General features: G+C 47.1%; 1 protein-coding gene across 1 annotated transcript in view; it reads right to left on the bottom strand.

Moving 5' to 3' along the window:
* IFT43 (intraflagellar transport 43) overlaps positions 1 to 11,681 on the bottom strand; it is a 71,459-nt gene extending 59,778 nt beyond the window's left edge. Inside the window, exons 1-2 of the mRNA XM_080917949.1 lie at positions 11,618 to 11,681; positions 9,284 to 9,376 (exon numbers count right to left, since the gene is read on the bottom strand). Of these exons, the coding sequence (XP_080774075.1) occupies positions 9,284 to 9,376; positions 11,618 to 11,671 (147 nt within the window). The 5' untranslated portion in view covers positions 11,672 to 11,681. The remainder of the gene's footprint in view (positions 1 to 9,283; positions 9,377 to 11,617) is intronic.
* Positions 11,682 to 12,403: the final 722 nt, after the last annotated feature.

Raw genomic sequence — 12,403 nt, 5'->3', positions numbered from 1 at the left:
ATGACTAATAGGCAGACCAGCAGCAAGTCGGAATATAGTGCTAGGGAGACAGCTCAGTGGGTAAGGCTGCCTGCTGAGGTTTGAATCCTTAGCAATCATGTATTGAAAGCCAGGCATGGCTGTATATGACTATAGCCCTGGTGTTGGGAATGGAGACAGACCTGGGAGCTCACTGGCAAGCCAGCCTAATCAAAGTAAGTTTCAGGTTCAATAAGAGATCTTATCTCATGGGAAAAAGACATAGAGAGATAAGAGACACTTGACAGCTTCCTTGCTTGTGCATGGGCACACATGCACCTGCCTGTGCGTGTGAGCACACATGCAGAGTAATGTGAACCATTCTGGTCTATGGAATGACAGCATCTGGGGAGGGAAGAGTAGGTAAAGAATCACATCACAGAAGTAAAATGAAGAGTTCAGCTTCCCTGTAACAGGAGACAGCTCTGAGGAGAGGCTGGAGTCACATAAAGACCAACCTCAGGGGGTCAAGTGTGAGTAACACATGTGAACACACACACAGGGGTTTTACTATGTAGCCCTAACATGAAACTCCCTATATAGATCAGGCTGACCTCAAACTTAAAGCAATTCTCCTGCTTCAGCCTCCTGAGTACTGGGATTTTAGGCATGAGCTACAACACCCAGTTAGAATTTTTTCTTTAAATCTTCTGAGAAAAATGGGTATCTGTTGAAGGAAAAAGCTTTTCTGAGGTACTGGGATGGAACCTGGGGTGATGCAACATTTTGAGGTGCTCCTTGAGCCCCATCAAAGGCTTCTGTATGTGAACTAATATGCATCAGTATGGGGACAACCCTAGCTGGCCCTCAGGAGTCTGGGCACACACAGGGAAGGATGGGGAAAGACTATTCCCACAGGACCAAGGTGACACTACAGTGGCTCAAACTATTTCTCTATTTCCATTTTGTTTGCCTCACAGAATGCTATTTGGAGCCAAGGCTTCTGAGGAGCCTGCCTTGGAATCCCTGTCTAAACAGACGTTGGCTCTCATTACAACACAAGCATCATTATCATGAAAATCTTCACCAATCAAAAAAAACTATTTCTGAATATGTGCCAGCAGTCCACTTACTCCTAAAGGAGACAAACCAACTTCAGTGTTACAACAGTGTGAGACTCTTGGGCCCACCTCAGAGATTTTCTAGACCATCTGACACAAGCCTAGGGAGAAAGTATAATGGGAACAGGGCTAGTTTCACATCTAAGAGCACTGGTGACCCCCAGCACAAGCCATACTCTGTCCCTGCCTCCAGAAAGCCCGTCCCTTCCCATGAGAAATCTCCCCTTCTCTTCTGGTGTTAACCGGATCTCAGCTCAAACTGGGCTTCTTCCTGAAGAGTCTGGGTGCCCCTGGGACTGAGAGTCTCACAGACGGCCCTTCTCTGTCATTCTACTTCTACCTGTCACAACTTCTCTGCAGGCTCCCAGACAAAGGCTCTAGAACACAGTGACCATGAATATATACATATACATACATACATACACACACACACACACACATATACACACACATACATACAAGACACACACACACATATATATATACATACACACATACAAGACACATACACACATATATATACATACACACATACATAAATACACACACATATGTATAAACATAAACACACACATATATATACACATAAAGACACACACACATATATTATACACACACACACATATATATTATACACACACACACACACACACACACACACACACACACACAAGACCCGGCACACACACAGAAAACTTTCAATCAAGCTCCATCAGTGACAAAATGAACGTCAGCTTTGGTCAGCGAATGAATGAATGTTAGCTTTTATCTAAGACGCCTGGAATCGCCAAGGTCACTCCCGTCTTCATTTCCTCCTCGTGCCCTCAGAACTACTGAAGGATGTGTCAACAGCTGAGGATTATTCCTTGGAAAGTAGACAAGTACTAGAAAATAACAGGCCACTAGTGTGGTCAGGCATGCTCACAGAGGAGACAAAATGCTCCAGTGACAGACTCTCCAAAGAGTTCCCATCCAAATGCCCTTTTGTTTTGTTTTGCTCTGCTTTGCTTATTTGTTTAGGGGAGGCTGCCCTAAAGATCAGTTCCCTCTGTGAAATATGAACACTTCTGACTCTTGACCACAACTGCAAATTTCTCGATAGCAGGTTCTAATTCTCATGACTCATAAATGTCAATAGCACCTGCAAGTGTTGGACGCTGTGCTTTCTCTTGGTTAACCCAGGGATGCTGTGAGGTAAGTACCACCACTATCTCCACTCAGCAGATAAGGGAGCAGGCTTACTGTGGCTAAGTAGCTTGTACAGAGATCCGCATAGCAAATGGCGGAGCTGGGATTAGAGGGGAAACATCAATCCTCACCTTTTCAGACAGAGAATGACAACGGATGATTTACTGGCACACTGGACTGAGCCTTTGGTATGTATGTACTTCTGCCTTAACACATATGAGGAAGAGAATGTGAAAGTGCTTGGTGAGCACTGAGCTCCACCACGGCACATGGATGAAGTCAAGAAGACAGTGCACTATCCCACGGCAGCCAGAAAGCTTTGAACCAACACTGGAGCCAGGCATGGAGATGCTGATTCTGGATCATGAGCTTTCCCCTGACATGACATTCCCGCCCACACAGCAGCTAGGCTTGGGGATGGGTCAGTGATGTACATCTGCCCACCCAGAGGGGGAGCCGAAACCCAGGCATCCAAAGCATGACATAAATATGAAGTGTGGAGAACGCATTCCTTGTGAACAGTTCCGCATCAAATTCCCTGCATCCCTGTTTGGCAACGTTATTAGAGGCATCATTCAGCCCAGCCGATTGGAGAAGAGGCTACGAAAAAGGCTGAAAAATGTGACCAATCATGAGAGTTATTTTTGTGAGAAAGGAGAAAAATGTCACCAAAAAGGGTCAGTAGATAACCCTATTGGGCTGAAAATAGCTACTCTGCTGGCAGACCAGTCAGGGAACAAGCTGAGGGCGAGGGACGTGATACAAAGAGCCACGGGAGCGCTGAGCGAGTGAGGTGCCGGGGATGAGGAAATTGGCCTAATTTGGGAACATGAGTCCAGCAGCATTTCTCGGATTCCTGGGCAAGATTCTGGCTAACTTTGAGCCCTGTGTCCTTGGGAGAAACAGTGAGGGCATGGGGGGAGAAAAGGAACAGCTGGGATTCCAACTCTGCTCCCCACAGCCAGACCAAGAAGGGAACCAAAGGAGGACTCATTGACTCTGCAGAGGGCAGAGGATAACACCCCCTACCTCTGGCCTCTCTGCTCTCTCCTAAAGCCCTTTCTCCACAGGGAGGTCTACACACCAGCCCATAGGGCAGGCAGGGGAGGGCTCAGAGTAGCTGTCTACGGGCAGAGATGAGGGCTCTGGAGTAGTTAACCAGCTTCCCAAGTCCCACCTACTTTAAGAGGTACCTTGAGGCTTTACAGGTTGCTGCACAGACTTAGCAGACAGGTAGCAACTGTTTCCACAGAGGCTCTGATCTCTATCTACAAAAGAAAAGGCCACCTTATATAAGCATGGGGGAGACACACATCCATGCTAAACCAGCCTTGGAACGGTTTTGCTAAAGACTACATTTGCCCAAATTCAGTGTAACATAACTGGATGGCCCAGGGCTTTTCTCAAAGGAGTTACGTAAGAATCATTTGAATCAGAAGAATGGCTTGTTGGGTAGAAACACCCACTTTAACTCACAGCTGCTTTTCCTCAGACACACTGTAGAATTAGAGGGCCTCCAGCAAAGCCCTCTCCTAATTTAAATGTCTGGCAACTTGATTTGCTAACTGAACTAGCTATACACCTGATCCAAGTCTGATTTGTGACCAGTCTCTCTCTCTCCCTCCATGCCCCCCACAATGGTCCTGAGCCTTCTCAGGGCTCCGAAGTTTTTGGAGGTTCCATTACTAGAATCTACATTACAATGCTTGTATTACCCAATTTGATCTTCATAACAGCCTTAAAAAGGCAGGTACTAGTCTGGGGTTGCCACAATGGCTAAGTTGGTAAAGTGCCTGCCACACAGGCATAAGGACCTGGGTTCGATTCTCCAGCACAGCATAAAAGTCAGGTACAGTGGTGTGCCTCACATGGGGTAAACCTCAGTGGGGTAAGGAAGTCAGGAGAGACCCGTAGATTCCTGGGGCTCATGGGCCAGGCAGCCTAGCTGACTTGACGCATCCCAGCAAGAGTTTAGCAAGAGATCATGTCCCAAAATGCAAGATGGAGAGTGATGAAGGAAGACATTTGATCCACATCAACCTCCTATGTTCACATGAACGAGCCCGTACATCACACACAAAGTCAGACAGAGAGGCAGACACAGAAAATATGGTACAATCCCAGTGGACTCCAGTAAAAAGACAAAGGAGCTCAACTTCCTGCTAAGGAAAACCAGGCAGCTGTGTGTTCTCGGAAATCTGAAGAAGGACCAGGTAAACCAAAACACCTTTCTTCCTCTCTCAGAGTGGGCCTGGGTTCCATCACTTGGGTGGAGCCACATGTACTTCACGGGGAGAAAGCCCCTGAATGGTGACCACAATGGCAGGGAGATGACCAGGGGGAAGAGTTCACCAGACCACTCACTTAGGAATGCTGGGATACAGGGTAGTGTTTTCATGGAGCCCCACACAACTCTAAGAAGTTGGAGAGGAATATGGGGAAGGGAGTAAGCCAAAAATAGAATTCTTTCCTTTCTTATCCCAATCTATTTAAAATTTTTGTATACATTATAATTTTGTTGGTGGTGGTATTGTTTTGAAACAGGGTTTCTCTGTGTGGCCCTGGCTGTCCTGGAACACACTTCGTAGATCAGGCTAGCTTTGAATTTACTGAGATCTGCCTGCCTCTGCCTCCTAAATCCTAAGATTAAAGGCATGCACATGTACCACCAATGCCCAGCTAATAAAAATTCTACTTTTTAACATCAAGTTACTTTGTATCAACATCTCCCACCCTGTCTGTGTCTATATCTGTCTTTATATGTTTGTGGAGACCAAATGTTGACATCAGGTGTAGTTTCTGACCTGCTTCCTACCTTAGTTTTGGAGACAGGGTCTCTCACTGAACCTGGCTGGCTCATCAATTGCCAGTAAGCCCCAGGGACCCTCCTATCTTCGCCTTCTAGTGCTGGGTTTACACCACCACTGAGTGTGACTTTGATGTGGGTGCAGGGGACCTAACACAGACCACCTCAAGCTCACAAGTGTGATGGTCTGAAAGTGTGAATGACCACAACAGCTTCTTATGTTTGAATACCAGATCCTCACTGGTGGAATATTTGGGAAGAATCAGGAGCTGTGTCACAGGAGGTGGGCTTTGAGGCTGCAAAAGATTCAAGTCATCTCTCAAACCCCCCCCCCTTTTTTTTGCCTCCTCAGGATGGAAGACCCTGGGGAGGGTGCAAGGCATACATGGAAGGGTCAGGAGAGAAAAAGGAGTGGGAAATGATATAATTATAATCTGAAAAAAATGTTTTTAATGTAAACTCTCAGCTGATGCTCCAGCCCCATGCTTGCCTGTCTACTGACAGGGTTTCCACTGTGATGTGATAAACGCATATTCCTCTGAAATTGTGAGCCCCAAATAAATGCTTCCTCCATAAGCTGCTTTGGTCATGAAGTTTCATCACAACAACAATAAAGTAACTAATGTTCACGATGAGTTAGCTCCCAACACCATCCGATTAGCTGGAAACAGCTCACTCCACAACCATTTGTCCCCCCTCACCACGAAACACCAACATCCCAGATAAAAACTCCACTGAAACTCTGAGTAGTAGCTACCAGACCCAATTCTAATTGTGTTAAAACCCCCAGGAGCCAGATGAGCCATCCCAGCTCCCAGGAATCAGAGGCAGGTAGATCTCCGTGAGTTCAAGGATAGTCTGGTCTACAGATCGAGTTTCCAGGACAGCCAGACTTACACAGAGAAACTCCATCTTGAAAAATCAAATAAAATAAAGTAATAATAAAGCTCTCTCGAAAGCTAGGACATTTATAAAACTGTGCGTTGACCAATAACATGCAGCTAGTCTCTGTCCCTGATCCTCTGGCTCCCGTTTCCTGATCAGAAGGGTACATCCAGGGGATACGCCCTGGACTCTTCCTGCCTAGAATGCAGATCTGACCCCTGAACAGTCAGCTCGAAACCGTGGGAACTAAAGCCACAAGCTTCCAACAGCACAGCAGGAAACTCGGATGATACAGGACACGCCCAGTAACCACATCCCTTGGTCCTTCATGGAACTCCTCGAAAGACAATCCTACTTCAGGCCAGGTTGGATGGAGCCAAATTCGGCACTAACAGATGAAAGGGGACGCCTGGAAATCATCCCCAAACAACACAGGTTCAAAACTCAGGAGGAAATGGACACTATGCAGACCAAGAAAGTCTGCTAGGGTGTTAAAGTGAGGCGTGGCCAGGCACAGAGGCACGTGCCTTCAGTCCAGCACTCAAGAGCGGAGACAGAAAGGCCATGAAGTTTGATGCCAACCCGAGCTTCAAAGTAAAACTGTCTCACAAACAACCAAGTCAGCAAACAGAGACAAGTGACGGGGCATGGTGATGTGCCACTTTAGTTCCAGCACTCTGGAGGCACAGGCAGGCGGATCTTTGAGTTCCGGGTCAGCCAGAGCCATGCAGAAAAAACCCATAGCAAAAAAACAAGAAGAAGAAAGAGGAGAATGTAACAGCAGTGGATACAAGCTGGAAACGGGAGCATGTACCTATAATTCTCGCTATTTGGAGGCAAAGCAAGGGGCTGGCAAGTTTTTAAAAAGAAAGAGAAAGGAAAGAAAGAGCTGGGGTACTGCTCAGCAGTAAAGCACTTGTCTACCACAGGCAAACCCTGGGTTCCATCCCCAGCACTGCGAATAGAAAGAGGGAGACAAATGGAAGTGAATTGGACAGGCCTAGCTACCTGTAAAAAGCCAGCACCAGTACAGTGGCCAACTCCTGTCACACAGGAAATGCCAGCCACTGCTCTCACTGGGAAGCGCTTCTGACTTTCCAGGGAAACCCCAAATCTCAGGTTTTTTTTTTAAATCAGGTTTCTCAATTGTATAAGTATTAACCAAAATATTTAAGCGTATAAATTAAGCACAACGTGACTGCAGCTCCAGCAAGAAGCCTCCGTGGATCAAGTGCCTGCTGTACAGACCTGGGAACCTGAATTCAGTCCTCAGGACCCATGGTAGAAAGAACCAAGACCTGAATGTGCCACCACATGGGGCCTGACCACCCCACTGCAGCCCTTCAACTGGAAGGGCAAAGACTCACTCACCCCCAATGTGCTCAGTGAATGGGAGCTTCTGCAGAGCCTTTTAGTTTACCAGAGCTTAAGCACAGAGCTCACTTGATCCTCGCATTCATCTAATGGTACCGTGGTCACCATCTGACAAATGATGAAATGGAGGATTCCAAAGATTAGTGGATTTAAGATCCAAGCAATTAGAAGAGCCAATGGCAGGCCCCGTGCCCCTCTGCTTCCTTCCATGGCCCAACTCCACTGCCTCGCTTTAAAATAACTATTTATTCAAAACTAAGTCCTGCTTAACTCTAAAGTAACAGCAGCTTGACAGTTCCCAGGTACCACACTTACACTTTTAGGATATCTCCACTGAATAAAGCTAATGAGGAGATAAAAATAAACATGTCAGGTAGTGTGCTCAGAACTGGGTGTAAATGGGTACAAGTCCTGGGTCTAATTTTAGAAAGAAACAGTCAAAGAATCTCATACGATCTGGAAAAAACCTGATCCCATGGGAGGCTGCCCAGGCAGCTTCAAACCCCATTGACACAGGAAGGAGAGGGTAGCATTCCAGAATCCTGCTGCTTACCCTGTGTCCACAGAACCTCTCGGAAAAAAAAAAAATGCTGAGAACCAGAGTCAGCAATAGTTGTGCACTATACACACACACACATAGACTGTCAGCATCTTAGAAGATCGGGCCATGCTGATCTGTATCCTGCCAGCATCAGCCAGCTCTGAGGAGGTACCAGTTATCCCTTTACAGTGGTCACATGACCTTTGGGCCTAATACCCTCCTGAGTCTAATACCCTGAGAGTCTTCCTGCTGAGGGGGAAGAGTCAGCGGCCAGATTTTATGTGCTGGCATTGAGGTGACGACACCTCCTTATACTCATGCTTCTACAGCAAGAGGGGAAATGAGAGCTATGTGGACAGGGCCACATATAAAGCTTAAGAAAACCGTGACATCGCTTCTGATGCCCTCCTCTGTGATCCCTGAGTTCAGTGTCTGTTTGGTGTTTATCTGTGTGGTTTGTCAGGCTTCTCAGCACCCGCTTTCTCCACCGCTGCCAACTGTTGAATGAGACAGACGGCTGCCAAGACGCCAGGTTTCCTACTGTCTGGTGACTCACTTCTAGTGCAGCAGTGCATGGAAGTGCATGGAAGGCTGCAGTCAGCAAATCACCAGGCCTGCCCTAAGGTGTGGGTGCTGCAAAAACAGGAGGCAGCAGTCCTAAGAAGACAGCTTCAGAGGCCAGGGAGACTCCGGAAAGGCAGAGACTGCACAAAGGAAGAGGGCTGAGTGAACCCCAACAGTAAACGTTCATGGATTTCCCACCCTTCACAAAGAAGCCGGATCATTTCCTGAAGTCTCTAGAGAAAGTTCTCAGTAGGCAGAAGCAGCCCAAGGCTCTTCCTGCCGGGAACTGGAGGAGACAGATGTCACTGCTTGCAGCAAACCTCCAGTTGTGTGATCCAACCTTTTAGCGCTGGTACACCTTCCTGGACAGCTTCCCAGCGCCTCCCTTCAGGTGGCATACAGAGTTCTACAGAGCTGGGGATGTACTCAGGGAGATGGAGTGCTTGCCTAGCATGCGCAAAGCCCTAAGCCTGATCCCAGGACCTGCAAACAACAGGGCGAGCAATCATGGGGTGGAGGCGGGAGATTCAGAAATTCAAGGTCATCCTCAGCCACTCAGTGAGTTCCACACCAGCCTGAGCTGGAACTTGAGACCTTGTCTTTAAAATAAAAATAAAAATTGCACACTATGAATATGAAAAAGATAGCCAGAAGCCAGTATGGTCTCAAAGGAAAGATGTTCCCAGTAAAACAAATGTCCTCAAAGGGAACTTCCAAATTGAGACACACATAAAGGCTAGCATTCCAAACAAATATAGAATACCACAGCCCTGCCCATTGAGGATTCACTGATTCCTAAAGAGCCTTTGGCCACGACGTCCTGTTTCCTGTCTCTGTGACACTCACCTCTCCAGTCTGAGTCAATGAAGAATTCTTGCTGCTTAAATAATTCTCAGCCGGAGTCGACTCCTGTTGAGCTCGGCGTCCCATCTTGGCCCCCTAAAATGAGAGAAAGAGAGTACAACTGATCCAGTGTCATTGGAGGTCTTGTGGGTGTGACATACAGTAAGCCAGGAGTTTTATGGCATGGCAAAGAACAAGATTTGAGTAACGTGTGTGTGTGTGTGTGTGTGTGTGCGTGTGTGTGAATATATCAAGCAGAAATATTCATAGAGAATTCTCTAAACACTTATGAGAAAGTAGCCAAGTTAGTTCTATTTGTAGAATAGAAAGCACACGGGTTATTACTGATCATGAGATTTTCAACAGGCACAGTTACAGCAAAAGCAAAGTCACTATTCTGTCCATGACACACAGCTAGAAGCACAGCTAGCCTGGGCAGAGACCTCAAGTCATGTAGCTCAAAGCAGGTGGTAAAGGCTCCCACAATCCTCGGCAGGACTTGAGACCGCTAACAGGCTTTAAGAGAGAATTCCTCAATCTACAGCACTTGAGTCATCCAGACACCTCTTGCTCTGCTGGTTAGATGCACACCTACAGGCATGGAGCCCCACCACAGGAATGCTGAGACAGCATCTTTGGAAACTAAGAACAAGCACCTCAGGATTCTGAGTCAACAGATGAAACATTTGCAGGTGTCCCCAGACCCTCCTGGTGGGTAGGAGTTCTGTCTCCAACATTCCTCAGAACAAAAGAAAACTCTGGGGCACACTAATGGGTGCTGAAGAGTGTCTGTACGGTCGTGTATTTAAAACAAAACAAGACCAGCATCAACCCAGCATCTTCAGGTCTCATTACCGCGGCTGTATTCCAGTCTCAAGATGGTATAAACGAAGACCGAGACCAAGGCCGTTCTATAAAAAAAGGAAACCAAGGCCCAGGAAGGTGATAAAGTAGCAAAGTCTTTGTTTGAATTAAAATCCTGTGTTCATCCCACATCCCACGACACCCCACTGAAAACTCGGTGCTCTGTGTTCTAACAAGGGAGACAAGGGTTTTAGAAGAGCCACATTAAAAGCAAACAAACAACAATCACTAAAGTGGAATGTGGAAATCCAACCACAACCATCGACCCTTCACGTTACAATGCCAATCTTTTGAAGTTTCTAGGGTGATGGGAACAATCTTGCTGATAATACAACTCATTTTCTTCTCTACAAAGATACCCTCTTTTGTTTGTCCAAGTACCTGATCCTATAGTTACCCTAAACAAAAATTAGTGATCCTGTCCATAAATGCTGTTGACAAGCGATTTCTAACAGCTGTTAAAGTTTGAGACTATTTGAAGACCCTGTAAATTGATACATAGAAAACTAGAGATCATGTATTTTAAGGGAGACTTTTTTATTTTCCCTTTCCCCTTATCCTTCTCCCCTCGACGAGGGCAAAGGCCAGTCTGTTCTCTGCTATCTCTCTGGTGCCTAGAACAGTGTCTGAAACACAGTAGAGCTCACTACATATTTGTGGAAAGAATGAAATAGTCACTACATTCACATCCCTGGTACAAAAAGGTTCGTGTGTCAGAAAGACCTGGTGGCCTAATTCCCTTAGCTTTTTAGAAACCCTGCTCGATTCTCAACCAATTAACCTCTGCCCATTTATCTCCCTCCAACAGGTGCCTCTTTAGCATCTTGGAGGGCCTAAGATGGTACCAAGGCCCTTCAAAGCACCTGAGATTTTACATCAGAAACTAAGGACTTGCCCAGGTGGCCCACTCCTTCAGCGATCTCAACCAACTCTAAAGGCAATGGAGACATGGAGGAGACTGTGACAGTAAGAAAACACAGAACATAGGTCTTTAACTCAGCTGTGGTATCTACTAGCTAGACGCCGGTCATAGGCTGGAAGGAAACAACCGCAAAGGTCAGGGACTACAGCATTTCACCTGCACAGCAACACCTCCATTCTAGCATGGAAGTCTAGGTGTATTCTGGCCCATCACAGTTCTGTTACCTAGTTACTCTCTCCCCCGCCCCCCACACATAAAAACTGGAGTAATGATTTCCAGTCCTGGGAGAGCACAGATTAGAGAGCACCAGGAAAAGACTTCTCCAGCCAGCTCTTTTCTCAGCCCCTTTCAGGACTTCTGAGGCTAGACTGCCCGGAGCAAACTCCGGGGCGGGAGCGGGCGTGGTCGGGGCGGGGACAGACCCTGTGTTAAGGAGGAATTCGCACTCCGGCGGTTGGGCCGGGGTCTGTCCCGACTCCGGGCTTCTGAGAGAACCGGGCCACTTGTCCCACCCGCCTAACCGGACCCCAGCCCCCAGCATCGCTCCTCACGGAGGTGGTCGAGCTGCGACGTCTCTCCTCGCCCAGGTCCAGTAAGTCGTCCATCACCGCGACCACTGATGTCACTTCCTGGATACGGCCGTCTCCGCCGCGTCCCTAACAACGACCCCGCCCTGCCTTTCCAGTATTTAAAGAGTCCCTTTCACAATTCCTAGGTCCGGTGTTTCACCTTCCAATTGAAACCAAATCTTTCCTACACTAACTTTGCTTGACCGGAGAAAACAAAACAAATCTCCAGATAGCAAGGTTAGCCCTGGGGGGTGTCTACATTTGTAACTCCGGTTAAATACATTTGTGCGTGGAAGCTCTGCGCTCAGTGATTAATCTGAGCCCTCACATTCACAGTGTACAGAGACTTCAGAGTTATAGTTCAAGGATAGACGTGCGCTGTTATTTCTACTTAACCGATGAGCACTGATGAAATAAATCGTTTACAAATTTACAATGACTTGCAAAAAAAGTGATGTATGTGATTTCTGCCTTCAAGCAGTTTACAGAAAGCAGTCACACGCGGTGGTGCATGCCTGTAATTCTAGCACTTGGGTGTCAGAGGCAGGAACATTTTACTTCCGTGTCATTCTCAGCTATCTAGTGAATTTGGGAGGTGGGGCTAGGTCCTATGAAACTCTGTCTTCGAAAACAAAGTTTAGGGGCTGGACAGATGGTTCGGTGGTTGAGAGCACTGACTGAACTTCCAGAGGTCTTGGGTTCAAATCCCAGCAACCACATGGTGGCTCACAACCATCTGTGATGGGAACCAGTGCCCTCTTATGGTGT

Source organism: Micromys minutus (assembly GCF_963924665.1).
Source record: "Micromys minutus genome assembly, chromosome: 1".
Lineage (NCBI taxonomy): Eukaryota > Metazoa > Chordata > Mammalia > Rodentia > Muridae > Micromys > Micromys minutus.
This window is presented reverse-complemented; position numbering and strand designations above follow the sequence as displayed.